The sequence below is a fragment of the Dendropsophus ebraccatus genome, chromosome 7 (assembly GCF_027789765.1).
Source record: "Dendropsophus ebraccatus isolate aDenEbr1 chromosome 7, aDenEbr1.pat, whole genome shotgun sequence".
Lineage (NCBI taxonomy): Eukaryota > Metazoa > Chordata > Amphibia > Anura > Hylidae > Dendropsophus > Dendropsophus ebraccatus.
Genome location: NC_091460.1, coordinates 27,292,445 through 27,315,701, shown reverse-complemented (window position 1 = coordinate 27,315,701; position 23,257 = coordinate 27,292,445). Strand labels below are relative to the sequence as shown.

Sequence of the window (23,257 nt, the reverse complement as noted above, 5' to 3'; positions counted from 1 at the left end):
GAGCTGAAAAAAAAAATGTATGTCCATGTAATTCAGCCCAGTATCTCATTTTGAGAATGTTATAGTTTTAGGCATTGTTATACATTTTGCTTCATGCAGCACCGCTAGGAGCACTGCCCCGCCCCCAATGCGCGAGCCGGCTGGCTCCTTCTAATGATAATCAATGGAGCATTTGGGCTGGCTTGGCGGTCTGGGGGCGGGGCAGTGCTCCTAATGGTGCTCTGGATCGAGGATTACACTGCTAACAGCAAGGGAAGAGCACCGAGGAGGAAGGTAAGGGACATACCTTCCTCCCCAGCACCCAGTACACAGTAGGGGGCTATTAACAGGTTAGATTCGTCTATCCTGCTCATAATTTCCCTTTAAAAAATCCAGCATTAATAATGATTCCTCCAAGGACGGCTTAACAAAGCCTTTCTTCCTGCTGGAAATTGTGTTATTAATTGAGCCAGATTCCAACATGCTGACCTACGCATTAAGGGCAATATATGGAACAAGCAAAAAGATTCCTGACGGTGGAGAACACAGTCATGGTGAATGGCTCTTTAGAGAGGGACACATAACTGAGCCATTGTACTGTATGTGTCACGAGGCCGGATGAGTGTTTATAGACTATTTCGTTCCACACAAGAGATGATGGCGGAGAAGATGGCACTTAATGTTTTTCATGTGATGAAATCCGCTTCTATTACCTGTGTTGGTAAACGGCGGATACGTTTCATGCTTTCCTTTGAAGGTTTTTGTTGCTACAGATGCACAAGATGAAAACACTATAGGTTCAGACGTGAGTTTCCTCGGCCAAATGGGTCAACCTGGCTTTCATCTTTTAAGTGGAATAGATATTTGAAAATTACTTTAAATTTGTGTTGTTTGGATGTGGATGTTTTAACTCCCTCACTTTTTAAAATCAGACAATTTCTGGTATATAGTGGATAGGTAACTTGGGTATACTTATACTGTATCGTTTTCTGTACAACAAAGAGGTTCTTTACTTTGCAAAATTTTCAATTATTAAAGGGGTTTTCTGGGTAATAAAATATAAAACTGTTGGAACTGTTTGCTTATGCAGTAAAATGATAAATGAGCCAACACTTACCCGCTTTTCCCAGCTCTCACTGTCATGTTGTCCAGTCCCGGCTGCACTCCCATTCTGGCAGATTCGGAGGAGATCCTACTCCCTTCTCAGCCAATCACAGAGCTTAATCAGGGAGTGTGACAGCATCAGAGGCCAGCAATATGGGAACACAAGGAGGACTGGAAGATCACACAGCCAAAGTGTGTGGGGGGGGGGAGCTGGGAGAGGGTGGGTATGGGCTTGTTTGTTATTTTACTGCATGGGAAGGCCGTACAGACAGGAAAACCCCTTTAAATACACATACTGTGATAACGGTTTATTTTCTGGCAGCACTACACAGGCACTACACAGAACCAATTTAAATCAATGGGTTCTGTGTAATACAGGTCACGCTAAGTCCTTCAGAGAAAGTAAGAGAATGATGGTCTTTGTAACTTCTCTCCGATTTGGCTATGAGATCCCAGACAAGAGGACTATCCAAAATGTATCAAAATGTTGTTTAAACTGGGAGAACCCTCTAATTGGTTTAAATAAAAAAATTTAAATAAAAAGATATACATACATATATTATCCATTGCTAGATGGTGTACCTCAATATTGACTGCCCTTCTACTGTTTCTTTCTAGAAAAGGGTAGATTGACTCTTGCCATTTTCCCAGTTTCCCATTCCTTACTTACATTGGCAATAAAAATTGCATGATAAATCCTAAAACTTAAAATCACCTTAAAGGAATTCTCTACATTAGGATATTTATAGCCTAGTTTTAGCATTTTGACTACTCGGTTTCCAACCCAAAACCTTCTAAGGAACTATGTCAAAGTTCAGGTAAAAGGGGGTTTCCTGGGAATAGGAGATCAATGGCCATTCCTTACAACCGGTTGTGTTTGCTTAGTTGGTAGGGATACAATTCAAGAGATTACGTTTGATCAGTAGAATAAAGAAGTGACTTCATTTGTTCAGATCCCATCCTGTCCTAATGGTGCGTTTACACAGACAGATTTATCCGACAGATCTTTGAAGCCCAAACCAGGAACAGACTATAAACAGGGATCAGGTCATAAAGGAAAGACTGGGATCTATCCTCCTTTCAAATCCATTCCTGGCTTTGGCTTCCAAAATCTGTCAGATAAATCTGTGTAAACGCACCCTAAGTCTTGGACTCCCTAAGAATAATCTATTGATGTCTTCCAGTTAGAAAGCCCCTTAAGTGCATTAAGACGGGACATCACATTTTGTATTGTTAAATGTGTGTTCCTGTGGAAAGCCTAAGGTCCCTGTACCTTATTTGAGAAGGCAGGAGAGATTGTAATTATATTGCTTTATATGTTGCCAAAATTCTGCTGCATAATTCATGTTGGCTAAAGATAATTTTCGCTGAGATATGATAGCTAGGATTATTGAATACTGTGCAAAGACAAAAAAAAAAGATCAATCCTGCCAAAATCTGCTACCTAATGCCTATGGGTACCAATAGAGAAATGGGCAACCTGTAAATGCTTTATAAACAGAAATGAGATTTCAATTTTTAACAACAGGTTCTCTACTTGGTTAACAAAGATATGCAAGCTTGGAGCCGTTGGCATGGTGTGACGCAGAAAATTATTCCTTCCTGCTAATAAGCAGATAAAATATTTACAATATTTCAACTATACTACATATTAATGGGGAAACTAAATAATTAATTTTGGATGCAGCTGTAATTTTCTATAATTGTTTTTCAAGATCAATAGTACTAGAAACAAGCAGTATGCAATATAAGAACCAAGCTAAGTATATGAATACAGTATAAGAACCAAGCTGAGTATATCTATACAGTATAAGAACCAAGCTGAGTATATCTATACAGTATAAGAACCAAGCTAAGCATATAAATACAGTATAAGAACCAAGCTGAGTACAGTATATCTATACAGTATAAGAATCAAACTAAGTATTTAAATACAGTATAAGAACCAAGCTGAGAAAATCTATACAGTTTAAGAACCAAGCTAAGTACATACATACAGTATAAGAACCAAGCTGAGCATATCTATAGAGTATAAAAACCAAGCTAAGTATATGAATACAGTATAAGAACCAAGCTTAGTCTCTAAATACAGTATCAGAACCAATCTCAGGACATAAATATGGCAAAAGAACCAAACTAAGCCAATAATTACAACTCCAGAAGTGACTCATTACATAACTACAGTACATAAGGCAAGATTATAACATAACTATAGTACATAAACTAACCACAGTACACAACTACAGTATCTACTGTAAATCAAGCTCATAAGAAAGTTCACTTGAAGTGCAATACTGCCAAAGCTAAAATAGTATTCCGGTGCAGGTAAACAAGGGCTGAACCACTACCCTTGGCTAAGTCCACAAATCTACAAACTAGCAGCACTTCATTAGACAATGGTTCCATAATGCAATGGTATTTAGTGAATTATGCCCATATCTTTGCTGAGTAGATTTTTCTTTCAATCTTTTTATTCTCTACTTGCTCAGACGTCTGTGATGATGTCTCCTGGTCATGTCTTGTCTCTGCATTTTTTACTGCTCAAATTCTTTGGCTTCTCACTTCAAATACAATAATAACGTTGTGCCCCACATACTCTGACCCCTAAATATAATGCGTAAGCCTGCACCAGTTTGTGTGAATTTTTGAAAAGTCACAAGAATAAATTGGGCGCTAATCCCGGATTGTACAAAATTTTGGGTGAATACTCAGATTAAAAAAAAAACAGTTGCATCTCAAAAAAAATAAATTGTCAAATACTGGTTCATAAATAGAACTTAGACCAAAAAATTATTCACCTAAAAATAGGCACAAAGCCCCTGATAAATTTCCCCCTTAGTGTTTAGGAATCTAGTCCTACTATGTGCTGTGCCTCCTGAAAATAGTGTCACCCAACTACTCCCTTATAACAAGGTTGGTCCCCTGTAAATAGCGCTGCAGCTGACCACTGTGAATCATACTCACTCCTCCCTGTTCCCAGGTTGTCTTCTACCGATACAGGACAATGATATCACCTGCATCACACTGAAGATGCTCAGTGGTTGGGCAGGGAGCTGAGCATTACTGTAACCCTCTATTTACTCAATAGCATTCACAGATACAAACATGTTGGGGGTGAACTGGGTCTGGGTCTTGCTTCTTCTTAGTTTTAGGAAATAGCTTTTTGACAACCAGTTCACTAAAACTGAAAAAAAAAAAAAAAAAAAAAAGCTTAAAGGGGTATTTTATGGGGATTTGCTACTGCTCTGGACAGTTCCTGACATGGACAAAGGTGGCAGTAGAGAGCACTGTGCCAGACTGGAAAGAATACACCACTTCCTTCAGGACATACAGCAGCTGAACTGGAGAACTTGAGATTTTTTCATAGACATAAATTACAAATATTTGGCACTTTCTGGTACCCGAAGTTTTTTTGTGAACTACCCCTTTAATCCTGCCTCAGGTTTATTTTTTTAATGGCGACACAGACCAGCCATAAGTCACAATGTGGGCTCCTAATATATATGCTCTGTCTTCTAGGCTCACTCAGATCTCTAGTATAGAATTTAATGGTATTCTACAACATTGGCTCCTGTGCTGGAAATGGGAGCTCAGGGGACAGGGCAGCAGAGAAAAGTGGATCACCTTCAAGGAGTCATCAACCTAGACAACTTAGTCATTGAAATAAGAGTCCAAACTTAAAATATTGGTGAGCTTCGCCTTTCCATGTCATACGGTATAAATCTTTTGGTAATTAGAGACATTAAAATATATTTCCCTGTATAAAAAAAAAATTGGAGAATAATCTTAAATTACTTTTGGCTACGAGCCATGAACTCATTTCTGTTCTTGTGACTACTGTATATATAATTCTTCCAAGTGACCAAAGAGAAGGAAAATTCTTCTTTTGTATGAACATCTCTATCTACAGTACCAATCCGGGCTACGTACATTGCTGTCATGTACAATATGTGAGGTTGGGTTATATAAAGATTTAGGATCATGTTTACTTTTTTATGTAGATTCCTGAAATATAACTGTGGTTCTTTTTTCTCCTAGACTGGAAGAAAAGAAAAAGGAGACCCGTTAAACATTGCTATAGATAAGATGACCAAAAAGACGCGGGACTTACGCAGACAGGTGGGTCCAGTCTACCATTTTTATATAGTTATTATATTGTTTCTTTGACAAAAATTAGATAAAGTGGTCGGCACCACAGCGCGTGCTGGAATATTGTCCCAAGGGTATAAAGGTAACGGGAAAAGAATAAAGGGGGTGCTAACTTCTCCATAGAAGTAACAATGTAGAAAGAAAGACGAGAGTGCACTCACCATAAAAATCTTCCTTTATTCAGTCCATGAATCCTCATAGCAGACGATGGCAGACACGCCAGCACCCTCCATTGACTATTACGGTCAATGCGTTCACTGGAGGGTGTTGGCGTGTCTGCCATCGTCTGCTATGAGGATTCATGAAATGTTTTAAATGGACTCAATAAAGGAAGATTTTTATGGTGAGTGCACTCTCGTTTTTCTTTCTACATTGTTATTTATATTGTTTCTTAGGCTTTTTACTTACAAAGAATGTGGACAAACAACTAACCTCATAGAATAGCAGTCGTAGAAAACCATGTCAGTGCACACTATTAAGCAAGCGTCTCAGGCCGCCATAGTGTGCTGTGGAGAGTTCTGATGCGGACGCGCACGGATGCGCCCGCATCAGAACCCTGCGGCTGAAAAGATCATCTTTTCAGAGACCGGCCGTTCTGTGACCTGGCCGTTCTCTTAGATACGCTCCGGCCGGGATCCCGTGCTGCACCGCAAAGAACTGACATGTCAGTTTTCTGCGGCCGTAATTCAATGATTTGCGGCCGTAGGAAACCCTGTCAGTTCACACAATGAAGCGAGCGGCTCCGGCCTCTTGCTTCATTGTGAGCTGCGGGGGGGTTCTGATGCGGGCGCGTGCTGATGCGCCCACACCAGAACACTGTGGCCGGAAAGATTACCCGGCCGGTACTTAAGTACCAGCCGGGATGATCCGGGCAGAGACCGGCCGTTCCTTGACCCGGACGGGTCACGGAACGGCCATTCTAATACGTTGTGTGAACATAGCCTAAAGCTGTTATTGATGCTCGAGGCACATGGAAAGTTATTGTTACATTTTTTTCTTGGGGTATACCCTTTATTTTTGTTTAAGTAAATAGTTTCAGATGAGGAAATCACCATGGTTGCTTCTACTTAAATGCTCCATCATATAATATCACTGGAATATCACTGGAAATTTTTACATTTTTCATAGATTTCCTCCGCAAGCTTAATATCCCTAACTTTTTGTGAGTAGTGTGTAGGAGTTTACATGCATTTATTCACGGTATATGTACATTGATTTCTTTAGCAGCTCATTTCATACATTACAAAAAGTGTAATTTACAGTATATTCTGAGCTTATTTTTTTATTTACCATATGGACTTACAAAAGAGCAACAGAAAAGGCTAAATGTTGTACAAACAATAAAAAAAAAGACACTACGAAAAATTATACTCCTAACGGGCACGTTTGGATAAAAGAAGAATTTGCAAAGATTCAGCAATTTACAGACATGATAGAAAGTCAAATTAAGTAAAACTGGAGTCATTCTTCCGGCTGATAAATTTGATTTTACGGCTGGTTCGGCCAATAAGGATTCTTTAGCTTGAGTTCTCTAAGTCTATTTTTTTGTTGTTTCTGATTAAATGAAATTTTGCTAAATGTTTACCAGGATGACATTGGATTTTATGGTCTACTTAAGTGCTTCAGAGAAAATGGAGAGTGGTTAACTACAGATGATTTACTCTCCCAGATCTGCAGTCATTTCCTCAGCGTCCAATCAGCTCCGCTTTAACCCTTAGAGGACACAGCCAGTTTTCATTTTTGCGTTTTCGTTTTTCCCTCCTCGTGTATATAAGGCCATAGCGCCTGCATTTTTCCACCTAGAGACCCAAATGAGCCCTTATTTTTTGCGCAACTAATTGTACTTTGCTATGGCAGATGTAATTTTTGCCTAAAATGTGCCGGGAAACCAGAAAAAAATTATATGTGTGGTGAAATTGAAAAAAAAAAATGTTTTTTTTTTTTTATTTGGGGGGGGGGGGGGGGTGTTTTTACTATGTTCGCCCTGGGGTAAAACTGACTCGTTATATATGTTCCTTAAGTTGTTACGATTACAACGATATGTAACATGTATAACTTTTATTTGATTTGATGGCTTGTAAAAAATTAAAACCTTTTAAAGAAAAAATATGTTCCTTAAAATTGCTCCATTCCCAGGCTTATAGCGCTTTTATCCTTTGGTCTATGGGTCTGTGTGAGGTGTCATTTTTTGCGCCATGATGTGATCTTTCTATCGGTACCTTGATTGCGCATATATGACTTTTTGATCGCTTTTTATTACAATTATTCTGGATTTGATGCGACCAAAAATGCGCAATTTTGCACTTTGGCATTTTTTTGCGCTGACGCAGTTTACCGTGTGAGATCAGGAATGTGATTAATTAATAGTTCAGGCGATTACACATGCGGCGATAGCAAACATGTTTGTTTATTAATTAATTTATTTATTTTTATTTATAAAATGGGGAAAGGGGGTGATTCAGACTTTTATTAGGGGAGGGGGCTTTGTGTTATTAAAAATACATTTTTCTTTTACTTTACACATATACTAGAAGCCCCCCTGGGGTTAGGGTTATTCCCCCTGGGGTTAGAGTTATTCCCCCTGGGGGACTTCTAGTATATGCACTCTGATCTCTCATAGAGATCCATGCAGTATAGTTATACTGCATGAATCCATGAGATCGGTGTTCTATTACTTTTGGCTGCTGCAGCCAAAAGCAATAGAATGCCGAGCCGGGATCAGCGCCATTACGGAGCAGACCCCGGCCCGGGATGGATGCGGGGATCGCCCCCCCGCAATCGCGCCGCAGGGGGGCGATCCCCCCACTAGACCACCAGGGATGCATATCAGTAAGTATTTAGAAGCAGCTGTCAACTTTGACAGCTGCTTCTAAGTACTTAATTAGCGGGCACGGCGATCGGACCGTGCCCGCTAATAGCCGTGATCCCGGGCTACATGCGGCACCCGGGATCGCGGCAGTTCAGAGGGGGGTCGCCGCGCGACCCCCCTCTGAACTCCCATAGCAGCATGAGGACGTTCAATAACGTCCTGGTGCAGCTATGGGTTAATTTACTCGATGCATAATGTTTGCACATATGGTCCCATAGCATAGAGCACGATATCCATAACAGGTCCTGTCGAAGAAGGTGCAGGAAGCTCCAGTATCGTCCTAAAGCACCTACATTAGATGTTGGCTGACTTCTTAAATACTAGTCGGCAAAAGTCAGCTTCTAGGGGGACATTTATGAAGTCCGGCGTTTTTTATGTCGGGCTTACAAATGTCCCCCCAGCTCCGGAGCTCAGGGGATTTATATAAATTTGCACTGCCTCTACATAAATCCCGAGCGCATGGTCCGTGTGAAAATTTTAAAACCTACTCCAGCTCAGAGCTGGTGTAGGTTTCAGTATCATTGTTCCCTTCAAAAAATGATAGATGCGGCACACGCAGAGGCCGCACCCCCCCGTAACGCCCACTCTCCGCCCCATTGGCGAAGGTGGCATAGATGGGGCCCATGCAACAAAAAATATTCGCTAAAATATATTTTGCGAATATTTTTACGCCAATCAGCCCCATCTGCACCTAAAAAAAGGCATTTTACCTTTTCATTCATGTTTCCCTAGCGTACTCTTTGGACTTTCTTTGATCTTTCTACTCAAGATTGGCTCCTGTCTGCTCCATATATATTAATTCTTTCACTGCCCTAAATAACCACTAAAATGAATGATCAATCCTTTCACTTCCTTATACCACCATGGTTGCTGATGCTAATTTTGTGCCCTAGCCTACTAGACATATTAGTCCAACCACCAGTGATGACCTCGAAAGCTGGTCATCCGGGGCCATCATCTTGGCATAAATCAAGCCAAGAGGAAAGGTATAGATGGACATAACATATCCTACCTACAGAGCAGACTGTATTTTCCGCACATTAGACTAGCGCATTTTGCACTTCTCTGTGTTCTCACATTCTATGTGAAGCGACAATACACTCTTCCTGGCACTTTAGACACAAATACGGTATCTTTCAATGGTGAGATGTGGCTGTTGGAAAAGAAATGTTGAACACATTCAGTTTTCTTCTTGAAAAATTACAGTATTTCTCAAAAAAAAAAAAAAAAAAACACATAATGATACTGTGCAAAATGTGGCCGATTCATCTGCTGGCTAGCAGTTTCAGAAATGTATTCAGTAATGTATTTTGCGCCAGAACCAAAGAAATGTTCTTCACAGCGTGATATTAATTTGTCTCTGACTTCAGAGGCTATAGAACATATTCCGAGGGCTGACACATCTGAACTTTCCAATCTCTTCACCACTGGGTGAAAAAAGTTGAAAATGGTGAAAGTAAATCAAATAATTCAATGGAATCTGATCCTTATTTTCTACCCGTTACCTTTATATCTGTATGTTTTACTATCTCTCGGCAAAACTATATAGCACAGATCCTTCAGACTTCATGTGCCGAGAGGTTCATTGTTGGACTTTAAGAAAGGTAGAAATTTCGGCTGTGATGCATTTATCGAGAATTATAGTGACTATAACTATAGCAATCAGGACAGAATAGGTATAATACCGTCGTAGACTCTGACCACATTAAGTTTTAGTCCTTTGAAGGAGTCACAATGCTTTTATTTCCATTATATACCTTCAATAGAAGGCTTTTACCTATGTCATTGTACAGGTATATGGTTGGCATATAGCGTCCATTGGCTCCCAAGTATACTGCATAATATAGATTTTTGCACTTTTTTATACAAATGTAAAAAACAAACAAAAATATATTTCCTATTGCCTAGCTGACTGCTGACTAAAGCATAAACTTTTGCAAAGTGAATGGGGACAAATAGATATGTATCGTATATTCTGAATGTCCAGTATACCACAAATGTCATGTGACAAACAGATCACTGATCTCAGGGAGAACAGCCAAAGATAACACTGCCGGCTGCTGGTTAAAGCGCTAAATACAGTGAAATCCTAGGTGCATTGCCCCCTGGGAAACATTAATATGCAAAATAGTCCACAAAGCCTCAGTAACGAGTCTTAAAACATGGGACTAGCCAGATATCCCTTCAGGGAAGGACCTAGCAGAGGGATGGCTCCTGCATGGAGATCTCCAAAATCACCATATTAAGTGGCCCTTTTGGTCAATATCCAACTCAATTATGAGTCTGACGATGTGACCAGAGAAATACCAAAGCCAGGTATTCATTCACAGACAGCTGTTTCGGGGTGTTGCCCCTCATCAGTGTCGAGTAGGATTCTGGCTAGGGGAAGCAATACTGCAAACAGATCTCCCCGATCTAAGGGGGACCAGCCAAAGGACCTTTGCATATTGGTTTTTCCCAGGGAGAAATGCACCTAGGATTTTACTGTATTGAACGCTTTAAGCAGCAGCCGACAGTGCTTTCTCTGGCTGCTCTCCCTGAAATCAGTGATCTGATTGCTGTATTTGTCTACTAGGCATTGTTCCCACCTAGCCACAATCCTGCCCCACACTGATGAGGGGCAATATTCTGAAACAGTTATCTGTGGATGGATACCTGGCTTTGGTTTTCCCTGGGCATATCCTCAGATTTGTAGTTGAGTTGGATATTGACTGTAGGGGTCACTTGGTGGCTTTTGGTGGTCTCCATACAAGAGTCATCCCTTTGCTAAGTCTTTCCTTGGAGGGATATCTGGCTAGTCCCATATTTTAAGACTCATAACTGTCATCTTTATTGAAATTAACATCAGTGATAATAATTAGCAGTGTCACTCACCCCAGGTCCCTTAGTCTCCCAGATGGGTCCTGCATTCATATAATGCATCCTACGGAGCATGTGATCGATACATATCACTGTCCCTGCACTCTTTACTCATGCCCAGTATATTGCTATGGATTGCTATCGGTCATCATGTGCTTCTCCAAAAGACACCATGTATGGATGAAGGAGCTGGCGGCATAGGGGGGCAGGGACATGAATGGAGCAGAACTACTGAATGGGGGAGCAGTGGAAAGTGACTTATTATTATCCCCCTCACACTCTCCTCACCATTTCTTTCTTATTCTTCTCCATATTTATTATCTGCATCTTCTCTCACACTTCCCTTCCTCCCACTATCTCTCCATAATTCTCATCATTCTTCTCATCCTACTCTTCCTTCTGTTGCTCTTCCTCCTTATCTCCATTGTTCTCTCTTCTATCTTCCTTATTATCCTTCTCACCATTTCCTCCATATTCTCCTCCGTCTCTTTTCCCATCTCCTCCTCATCCCTTAGACTTCCTTTCCTATGTGTACAGTATCTCCCCATAATTCTCATTATTCCTTTCCTCTTCCTTCTTTTCATGCCCTTATTACTTTGTTCCATCTCTCTACCTCCCTATTTTTCTTATCATTCTTCTCACCATTTCCTCCTTATTCTCTTACTTCCCTTTACCAATGACAATCATCATCTCTCCCACTTCCCTTCCATCATTCTTCTCATCCTACTCCTTTCTGTTGCTCTTCCTTCCTATCCCAATTCTTCTCTCTTCCTTATCATCATTCTCACCATTTCCTTCTTATTCTCCTCCATATCTTTTCCCATTCCCCTCATCACCTCCTTTCCTACCTGTACAGTATCTTCCCATAACTCTTATTATTCTTCTACTCATCCTTCTTTTCATGCCCCTTCTCCCATTATTATTTTCTTACTTCTCTCTCCCTATCTTCTTTGTCATCCTTCTTCCCATTACCCATTACCAACATCATCTCTCACACTTCCTTTCCACCTCACATCTCTCCATCATTCTTTTCATTCCTCATCTTCTCTTCATCATTCTTATGATTCATCTTACTCTTCCATATGCATTTATTCCTCTCTATCCATTCTCCATAATCCTCTTCTCAACCTTCCTTTTCCAGTATCCTTATCTACTTTCTCACTTTTTTTTACCTACATTACTTCTTCTATCTCTATCTTCTCACAATCATTCTAATAACTCTCTTCCTCCTTCCTTCTTTCTTTCCTTATTCTTTATCATGTTATTTTTCTAGCCCTCCCTTTAAGCCTCATGCACACATTCCGTCCACGGTCTGCATATACCGACGGTGTAGATTATCGGAACTCCCGGTATCATGTATCCATGTATCATTATGATGCTGGGAGCTCAGAAATAGTTCAAATCTTCACAATACTGTACTAACACAGCAACACGGATAGATACATGATACCGGGGGTTCCGATAATCCATTTAGTTGCTCATCGTCCATAAACACAAACCGTGCACGGAACGTGTGCATGAGGCTTAAAGGGAGGGTTAGAAAAATAACATGATAAAGAATGAGGGTGTGTTCACACGTACAGGATCTGCTGCAGATTTTGTACATGTGAACGCACCCTAAGGCTATGTGCACACTGCTTAAGAGACAGGCCGTTCCGTGACCCGGCCAGGTCACAGAACGGCCAGTCTCTGCGAAGATCATTCCGGCCGGTACTTAAGTCCTGGACTGATGATCTTTCCGGCCGCAGTGTTCTGATGCATCAGAACTTCCCATAGCGCACAATGAAGCAAGCGGCTGAAGCCGCATTGTGTGAACCAACATGGGTTACTACGGCCGCAATTCACTGAATTGCGGCTGCAAAAAACTGACATGTCAGTTCTTTGCTGCGCCGCATGGGATCCTGGCTGGAGCGTATACCATGTGTATACGCTCCAGCTAGGATCCCACAGAAGAACAGGCTGTGTTCCACACCGTACAACTTTTACGTAGTGTGAACATAGCCTAAGGGTACGTACACACGTACAGGATCTAAAGCAGATTTGATGGCGCAGATTTGAATCTGCAGCAGATCTGCAGCAGATTTGATGGCCCAGAATTGATTTGCTTTAAATCTGCAGCTTCAAATCTGCGCCATGAAATCTGCTGCAGATCCTGTATGTGTGAAAGCACCCTAAGGAAAGAAATTTTTATGATTTTTTTTTTATCCTCCTTCTCCTCCTATTTTCTGGCTCAGTTTCTTCTGGTGATTTGCATTCCTAATAGTTCGTTCTCACAATGTCGTACAAGTTACTTGTATATGAAATCAAACCAGGGATGCTGAAACCCTACCAATGACATTGCTGATAATTATCTCACTTGCAGTTTTCATTGTGGTTGCTAAGGCGATGTTCACATCTACGTCGGAAGTTCTGTTACTGATTCCATCACATTTGATGAATAAAAAGCACAGCGTGCAGCACCCTTTTTTTTTTCTTATTTTAAAAAACAGACAACATGGCTGAACCTGATCAACCCCATTGTTGTCCATTTGACTGATCCATCACAGCATAACTTTCATTTATCTAATCCAAAGACAGAACAGTGAAACAGAATTCAAAACATAGATGTGAACAAAGCCTAAGCCTAGCTAAGTCTAATTCGCATTGTTTTGTGTAAATCACAGGAGGGGGGAATGCAGATGCCCGGTTTGAGCAAAAATCTTTGCCATTTCTCTGACATCCAGCTCATCTAATGGGTGGGCATGGGGGCGTGGCATGACGGTGAGGGGCGTGGCATGACGGTGAGGGGGCGTGGTTTCCTCCTGCACCTAATTTATAATGATTTACGCCTGCTAACAGACATAAGTCATGGCAAAAATCTACATCTGCTTTGTGCGGCAGGTCCAGGTCCACCAGCCCATAGCAACATGCTCCAGCACAGAAGTCTACTGTCCCCGCTCCAGTTCCCGGTGCCTCAGCCACTTCTTGGTCTTAGTGGGGACCCGGGTAATGACGTGTCAGGCCCACTCAGCCAGTCAACGACCGCAGTGGGGTTCCGCCTCTGCCGCTGACTAAGCGGGCCTGATAGTCATGTCCACGCTCAGAACAGGAAGCGGCCAGGGGATCGGAAACCAGAGTGGAGAACAGCAGACCCCAGCGCTTGAGCCTGGGAGGTAGTTGCGTGTTGTTATGTTCAGCCACCTCCTCTCTGACTCTTTAAAAAAAAATGTCTGACCCTGGACTTTTCCTTTAAGACAAATTCCTTTTTTTTATTCTTTCAAATCAACCGGTGCCAGAAACTGGCAGAGATTTGTAATTTGTATTACTTATATTTAAAAATCTCAAGCATTCCAGTACTTATCAGCTGCTCTATGTCCTGCAGGAAGTGATGTAATCTTTCCAGCCTCGAGAGCAGGAGAAGTTTTTGCTACAGTTCCTGACATGGACAGAGGTGGCAGCAGAGAGCACTTTGTCAAACTGGAAAGCATACACCACTTCCTGCAGGACATACAGTAGCTGATAAGTACTGAAAGGCTTGAAATAGGCTTTACACCCTACACCATTTTTATAGCCTGTCTTTGGATTCGTTCTATGTTATCAATATCTTTTTGTAGATGAGGTCTCCAGAACTGGACACTGTACTCCAGATGTCACTAGAGCTCTATACAGCCGGATCACAATCTCCCTCCTCCTACTGGTTATAACTCTAGCTATACATCCCAGAATACCATTATATACATACAGCCCAACATACCATTATATATATATATATATATATATATATATATATATATAGCCAAGCATACGATTTGCTTTCCCTACCTCCTGGTTGGTGACCCACTGGTGACTCATTATGGGGTGTCAGAAATCACTACCCCTAAATCCTTCTCCTCTAAAGTCTTTACTAACACAGAACTGCTACAATAGCTGCAAATAGCTGTCTAATGGCTCAATACTTTCCTGTAGGCCTAGGGGGACATGAATTTGCAATACTCATATGTGTGAATATGTGTCACCCAGTGGTTGTGAAGGGTATTGCAGCCTGTTTAGGGTTTTCCTAACACATAACAGTGATGTATTGAATCTGTGCTGTGAAAAGCCGGAATCCTAAATGTAATTTATGTTAAGTTAAGGGTGAACACGTCTGTTCTAGCGGAGCCTGCCGTACTGCTGGACCTCACAATGCTCTCATCATACAGACATTTAGCTGTTTTTTGCTTCCTGTGAAATATGCCAAAGTTTGGCTGAAATCTTTCATGAGAGCAGTGCCGGACGCGATGACAGATTGTGCCTGAAGGGCATAGAAGTTCTCAATGTCAGTCAGACAGTTACATACAGATACAGAAATATCAAAGTGCAGCCCAATAACCTTCAGAGCCCAGTGCAGACTAATGGGGAAGAACAGGCTTTGTCCATTAACACTTCAGGGTGAAAAGATATCGTGGCTCTGATATCTTGTAACATGTCCGTCCTCTTCTCCGGGGACTGAGGTGTCGGCTTTCTCTCTCGTAATTTGTATGTGTTTAGTCAATCCGAGCTGAAGAAAATCCACAGCCTTCTGGGATATTGCAGCTTTTTAGCACATAAGCGGCCACCAGGGTCGTCTGCACCTCTCCCATCTACAAATATCATGCTTTATTCATTCCGCTGTTAGCAAGATGTTTGCAGTAGAGAAGAAAAAACAAGGATCTGTCTACAGATAAGTGACTGACAGTAAACTGTGCAGGATCAATGCAGCGGGAAGGAAGGAAATAACAGGGTCGGGATCTAGGGGTTTTCTTCTTCTTTGATTGAGCTTGAATACTGGATGACTTTCTATAGGGATGGTGACATCTGTGTATAGACTGTGTAAATAACAGCAGATCGTGTCACTTCGAGAACAAAAAATTGGGAAAGACAAAGAAACTTTCAGAATAAAGGGGAACTCCGGGCACATTTTCATAATTTATAGACCAGAGCTACTTGGGTTATGTAACACATCACTATGATGCCATAGGATGCATGGTAAATGAGTACTGTCTCTGCTCCTTTATGTGCTTATGGTACACCTTATGGTATCAGTGTAGAGCGCCATGGAAAGTATGTAGTTAAAGGGGAACTCCTGGTAGAGGTAAAAAAAATGAAACTTCTGCGGAAGCATAAAGCATTACTTACCTATCTATTCCAGTTTTGAAACTACCAAAAATCCATTTGTTTTGGGGGGTTCGGTTCTGTTTTGTGTTTCTGTACTTCCCTGGTTAAGCAGATGTACACAGTACTACAGGTTCCAGAATGCAATGCTTTCCCTCAGCTGTTCATCACAGTCCCCCACCCTGCCTATTCCCCGCCCAAAGATGTTGCAGAAGAACTAAGCTGTATTCACACATTGCAGTTTCATTGTGTTACTGGATTATTTGCAGTAATTTGATTTCATTGTGGTCCCACCCAAACAGCACGTTGTATTCTCTACCTGTAACATCACACAGCACTCTGTATTCTCTACCTGTAACACCACACAGCATGCTGTATTCTCTACCTGTAACACCACACAGCACGCTGTATTCTCTACCTGTAACACCACACCGCACGCTGTATTCTCTACCTGTAACACCACACAGCACCCTGTATTCTCTACCTGTAACACCACACAGCTCTGTATTCTCTACCTGTAACACCACACACCACACAGCATGCTGTATTCTCTACCTGTAACACCACACAGCACGCTGTATTCTCTACCTGTAACACCACACAGCTCTGTATTCTCTACCTGTAACACCACACAGCACGCTGTATTCTCTACCTGTAACACCACACAGCTCTGTATTCTCTACCTGTAACACCACACAGCACGCTGTATTCTCTACCTGTAACACCACACAGCACTGTATTCTCTACCTGTAACACCACACACCACACTGGATTCTCTACCTGTAACACCACACAGCACTGTATTCTCTACCTGTAACACCACACAGCACGCTGTATTCTCTACCTGTAACACCACACAGCACGCTGTATTCTCTACCTGTAACACCACACAGCACACTGTATTCTCTACCTGTAACACCACACAGCACACTGTATTCTCTACCTGTAACACCACACAGCACACTGTATTCTCTACCTGTAACACCACACAGCACACTGTATTCTCTACCTGTAACACCACACAGCACACTGTATTCTCTACCTGTAACACCAGACACCATGCTGTATTCTCTACCTGTAACACCACACAGCACACTGTATTCTCTACCTATAACACCACACATAACACTGTATTCTCTACCTGTAACACCACACAGCACGCTGTATTCTCTACCTGTAACACCACACAGCACACTGTATTCTCTACCTGTAACACCACACAGCACACTGTATTCTCTACCTGTAACACCAGACACCATGCTGTATTCTCTACCTGTAACACCACACAGCACACTGTATTCTCTACCTGTAACACCACACAGCACCCTGTGTTCTCTATCTGTAACACCACACAGCATGCTATATTCTCTACCTGTAACACCACACAGCACACTGTATTCTCTACCTGTAACACCACACAGCATGCTGTATTCTCTACCTGTAACACCACACAGCACGCTGTATTCTCTACCTGTAACACCACACAGCACGCTGTATTCTCTACCTGTAACACCACACAGCTCTGTATTCTCTACCTGTAACACCACACAGCACGCTGTATTCTCTACCTGTAACACCACACAGCACACTGTATTCTCTACCTGTAACACCACACAGCACACTGTATTCTCTACCTGTCAACTCCCCAAAAAGACAAAAGCATATGCACAAAAAGGTAGCACATCACAGCAATACTTTATTAGGACAATATCAAAAATACAGAAAATACCATCAACTATGCAGGGATAAAGCAATAAGGGAGACAAATCCCGAACACTACCCTACATTAAAAACACTTAAAATGTCAACATAAGGTCTGCCGGCGTACCAGCAAGGTCTAACAACCACTCTGACCCCGGACCATATGAGTTCTAACAAACCTGCCTATGTCTGAGGAATCCCTGAGGAAGCCGCCGGGCGGCGGAACGCGTGGGATGACTTTTGCCTATCTGACCCGCTCCTTATCTTTTTGGACTGTACATGGTGATCGTTTCACTTCTCTGCCCTGTGTATATTAATTATTTTTCTTGATGTTATATGTCATAGGGATTCTGCTTAGGCAGTTTTGTTAGAACTCATATGGTCCGGGGTCAGAGTGGTTGTTAGACCTTGCTGGTACGCCGGCAGACCTTATGTTGACATTTTAAGTGTTTTTAATGTAGGGTAGTGTTCGGGATTTGTCTCCCTTATTGCTTTATCCCTGCATAGTTGATGGTATTTTCTGTATTTTTGATATTGTCCTAATAAAGTATTGCTGTGATGTGCTACCTTTTTGTGCATATGCTTTTGTCTTTTTGGGGAGTTGTCTGTTACTTATATGCATCGGTTTAGCACTCCTAATTTATAGCGGTGCCCACTATTTTTATATATACTAGTATTCTCTACCTGTAACACCACACAGCACACTGTATTCTCTACCTGTAACACCACACTGTATTCTCTACCTGTAACACCACACAGCACGCTGTATTCTCTACCTGTAACACCACACAGCACACTGTATTCTCTACGTGTAACACCACACAGCACACTGTATTCTCTACTGTAACACCACACAGCACACTGTATTCTCTACCTGTAACACCACACAGCACACTGTATTCTCTACCTGTAACCCCACACAGCACTGTATTCTCTACCTGTAACACCACACAGCACACTGTATTCTCTACCTGTAACACCACACAGCACGCTGTATTCTCTACCTGTAACACCACACAGCACACTGTATTCTCTACCTGTAACACCATACAGCACACAGTTGCTACCTGTAACACCACACAGCACACTGTATTCTCTACCTGTAACACCACACAGCACACAGTTGCTACCTGTAACACCACACAGCACTGTATTCTCTACCTGTAACACCACACAGCACACAGTTGCTACCTGTAACACCACACAGCACTGTATTCTCTACCTGTAACACCACACAGCACGCTGTATTCTCTACCTGTAACACCACACAGCACACAGTTGCTACCTGTAACACCACACAGCACTGTATTCTCTACCTGTAACACCACACAGCACACAGTTGCTACCTGTAACACCACACAGCACTGTATTCTCTACCTGTAACAACACACAACACGCTGTATTCTCTACCTGTAACACCACACAGCACACTGTATTCTCTACCTGTAACACCACACAGCACGCTGTATTCTCTACCTGTAACACCACACAACACGCTGTATTCTCTACCTGTAACACCACACAGCACACTGTATTCTCTACCTGTAACACCACACAGCACGCTGTATTCTCTACCTGTAACACCACACAGCACGCTGTATTCTCTACCTGTAACGCTGATATTGGAATAAAGTAAATAACTTTTTGATTTTTTTTTTCTTTTCATTTCCACGCACATATTATGATCATGCATCTGTTATCTTTGAAGCTGAGCCCTACAATAAGGCTCTGATCCTCTCTGCCATTTAGCATCATTAACTTGTGTTACTGCATAATTTTTGTGAATACGCTGCAGTACTGCAATGACACTCCAACATGTGTGAACACAGCCCTAATTTCACTGCACACTTCTGCACAATTAACCCCTAGACGACCCTGGACGTAGGGTTACGTCATGGAAGTCTGTCCCCAGACGACCCATGACGTAACCTTACGTCATGGGTGTTATTCCCGCTATGAAGCGCGCTACGGAGCGGAGCGCGCTTCATAGGAGGTGGGGGCCGGCTGCAGTGAGCAGCTGGGACCTCACCGGTAATGACACGCTGCAGTGATTGCGCTGCCGCGTGTCATTAACCCCTTAAACGCCGCGATCGTGGCGCGACCGCAGCGTTTAAGTGTAAGTGACAGGGGGAGTCCCCTGTCACTTACCGATCGAGACCCCCGCAGTGTGACTGCGGGGGTCCCGATCGTTGAAACGGACTGCTGGAGGTCTCTCACCTGCCTCCGTGCGGTCCGATCGGCGATCTGCTACACTGAGCCTGCACAGGCAGGCTCAATGAGCAGAGCGCCGATAACACTGATCAATGCTATGCCTATGGCATAGCATTCATCAGTGTATAAATCAAAGTACTGTATGTACAAGTCCCCCAAAGGGACTTCAAAAGTGTAAAAAAAAAAAAAGTTCAAAACACTAACACACTACCCCAAAACCCCTCCCCCAATAAAAGTCTAAATCACCCCCCTTTCCCATTATATAAATAAAACATATAAAAATGAATAAATAGATAAACATATAATATACCATAGCGTGCGTAATTGTCCGATCTATTAAAATATAACAAGCGTCATTGCGACCGGTAAACGGCGTACACGAAAAGAGGGGAAAAAGTGCGCAGATTACCGATTTTATGTTACATTATATATTAAAAAAAATCAATGAAAAGTGATCAAAACGTCCGATCTTCACAAATATGGTATTAATAAAAACTAGAGATCATGGCGGAAAAAATGACACCACATACAGCCCCATAGGTGAAAAAATAAAACCGTTATAAGCATCACAATAGGCCCATTTTATTAATATTTAATTGCCAAAAAAAAGGATTTCATAAAAAAAAATATATAAAACATTAGAGAATCTGTGTAACCTGCATATGGTTGTGTTCGGACTGACCTATAGAGTAATAGTATCATGTCGCTGTTACCATATAGTGCATTACGTAGACACAGGAACCCCCCAAACATTACCATATTGCATTCTTTCTTACGATTTCACCTATTTATATCTTCATAAATAATATATTTGGAATTCCATCATACATGTTATGGTAAAATGAATGACGCCATTACACAGTACAACTATTCCTGTAAAAAACAAGCCCTTACATGGCCTGTAGATAGAAAACTGAGAGTGCTAGAGCTCTTAGAAGGGGAGGAGGGAAAAACGAAAGCACTAAGATCAAAATTTGCGTGGTCCACTGGGTCATTTTGGGCCTGGTCCTCAAAGGGTTAAAGAAATCAGTGCAACACCTGCTTCTGCCTGGTCAGAGATGGTGGATCACTCAGGGGATTGGGGGATCCAGCCAAGCCTCCTGTGACATCACACTCTGCCCCCTGTCTGCATCATCAGCCTGTGCTCAGCAGACACACACAATGTGAGACAGAGGCATTGAAGATTTGTCTCCTAAGGGGGGAGAGCAGTGGGAGCAGGAGACAATGTGGATTTGCACAGAGGCCATTTTTCTTCACTTTCAGGATTCCTATCAGCTACCAGTGTCAGGGCCGTTTTAATACATTGGTGGGCCCAGTGCACAGCCCTCAAGAGTGCCCCCCCCCTTCCCTTTTGGCACATTGTATAATGTACTGAATTTGCCCCCACACTGTATCAAGAGCCCCAATACATACAGTAGTTACCTTATAACACTATTTCCACCATACAGTGATTACATCTTACATAAAAACTGCACTAAACAAAACAGAAAGCTATCATCAATGATACCATTACATAATACCACCCTAACACTACAACCCTATAACAGAGTGCAGTTACATCCAGTGACTCACCGGGGGCGTCTTCTCCAATCAGAGTCTGTCACCTTTTCTTTTTCTCTCCATCCAGCCTGGGCCACCTTCTCCTGGCTGTAAATCTTCTCTCCAGAATCTGCCAGACAAATATTTAAGGCTCCAACACATACAGTAGTTAGGTCCCTTGTACCCCTATACAGTAGTTACACCCCTCTGTTCCCCTACATAGTTACACCCCTCTGTGCCTCCATAGTTTTAAGGTGTCCCTGTAGTATATAGACCCTCATGTGCTCCTCCAGTTATATACTGCACTCTCCCCAGTAGTATATAGCCCCCCTGTGTGCTCTCCCCATTAGTATATAGCCCCCCTGTGCACTCTCCCCAGTAGTATATAGCCCCCTGTGCTCTCCCACAATAGTATATAGCCACCCCTGTGCTCTCCCCCAATAGTATATAGCCCCCCTGTGCTCTCCCACAATAGTATATAGCCCCCCTGTACTCTCCCCCCAATAGTATATAGCTCCCCTGTGCACTCTCCCCAGTAGTATATAGCCCCCCTGTGTGCTCTCCCCATTAGTATATAGCCCCCCCTGTGCACTCTCCCCAGTAGTATATAGCCCCCCTGTGCTCTCCCACAATAGTATATAGCCCCCTGTGCTCTCCCCCAATAGTATATAGCCCCCCTGTGCTCTCCCCCAATAGTATATAGCCCCCCTGTGCTCTCCCACAATAGTATATAGCCCCCCTGTACTCTCCCCCCAATAATATATAGCCCCCCCTGTGCTCTCCCCAATAGTATATAGCCCCCTGTGCTCTCCCCAATATATAGCCCCCCTGTGCTCCCCCCCATAGTTTATAGACGCCTGTGCTCCCCAATAGTATATAGCTCCCCTGTGCTCCCCCATAGTATATAGCTCCCCTGTGCTCCCCCATAGTATATAGCCCCCTGTGCTCCCCCATAGTATATAGCTCTCCTGTGCTCCCCAATAGTATATAGCTCCCCTGTGCTCCACCATAGTATATAGCCCCCTGTGATCCCCCATAGTATATAGCTCCCTCATAGTATATAGCCCCCCTGTGCTCCCCCATAGTATATAGCTCCCCTGTGCTCCCCCATAGTATATAGCCCCCTGTGCTCCCCCATAGTATATAGCTCCCCTGTGCTCCCCCATAGTATATAGACCCCTGTGCTCCTCCATAGTATATAGACCCCTGTGCTCCCCCATAGTATATAGCTCCCCCATAGTATATAGCTCCCCTGTGCTCCCCCATAGTATATAGCTCCCCTGTGCTCCACCATAGTATATAGCTCCCCTGTGCTCCCCAATAGTATATAGCTCCCCTGTGCTCCACCATAGTATATAGACCCCTGTGCTCCCCCATAGTATATAGCCCCCTGTGCTCCCCCATAGTATATAGCTCCCCTGTGCTCCGCCATAGTATATAGCCCCCTGTGCTCCCCCATAGTATATAGCCCCCTGTCCTCCCACATAGTATATAGCCCCCTGTGCTCCCCCATAGTATATAGCCCCCTGTGCTCCCCCATAGTATATAGCCCCCTGTGCCCCCCCTAGTATATAGCCCCCTGTGCTCCCCCATAGTATATAGCTCCCCTGTGCTCCCCAATAGTATATAGCTCCCCTGTGCTCCACCATAGTATATAGACCCCTGTGCTCCCCCATAGTATATAGCCCCCTGTGCTCCCCCATAGTATATAGCTCCCCTGTGCTCCCCCATAGTATA

The 23,257-nt window shown here is 42.8% G+C and overlaps 1 protein-coding gene across 15 annotated transcripts in view; it reads left to right on the top strand.

The window, feature by feature from the left end:
- Window positions 1–23,257, top strand: part of CTNNA2 (catenin alpha 2) — a 1,387,623-nt gene that overhangs the window by 1,000,142 nt on the left and 364,224 nt on the right. For all 15 annotated transcript variants that reach the window (XM_069977183.1, XM_069977185.1, XM_069977181.1 and 12 more), the window contains one exon: window positions 5,122–5,202. In XM_069977183.1, the coding sequence (XP_069833284.1) occupies window positions 5,122–5,202 (81 nt within the window). The remainder of the gene's footprint in view (window positions 1–5,121; window positions 5,203–23,257) is intronic.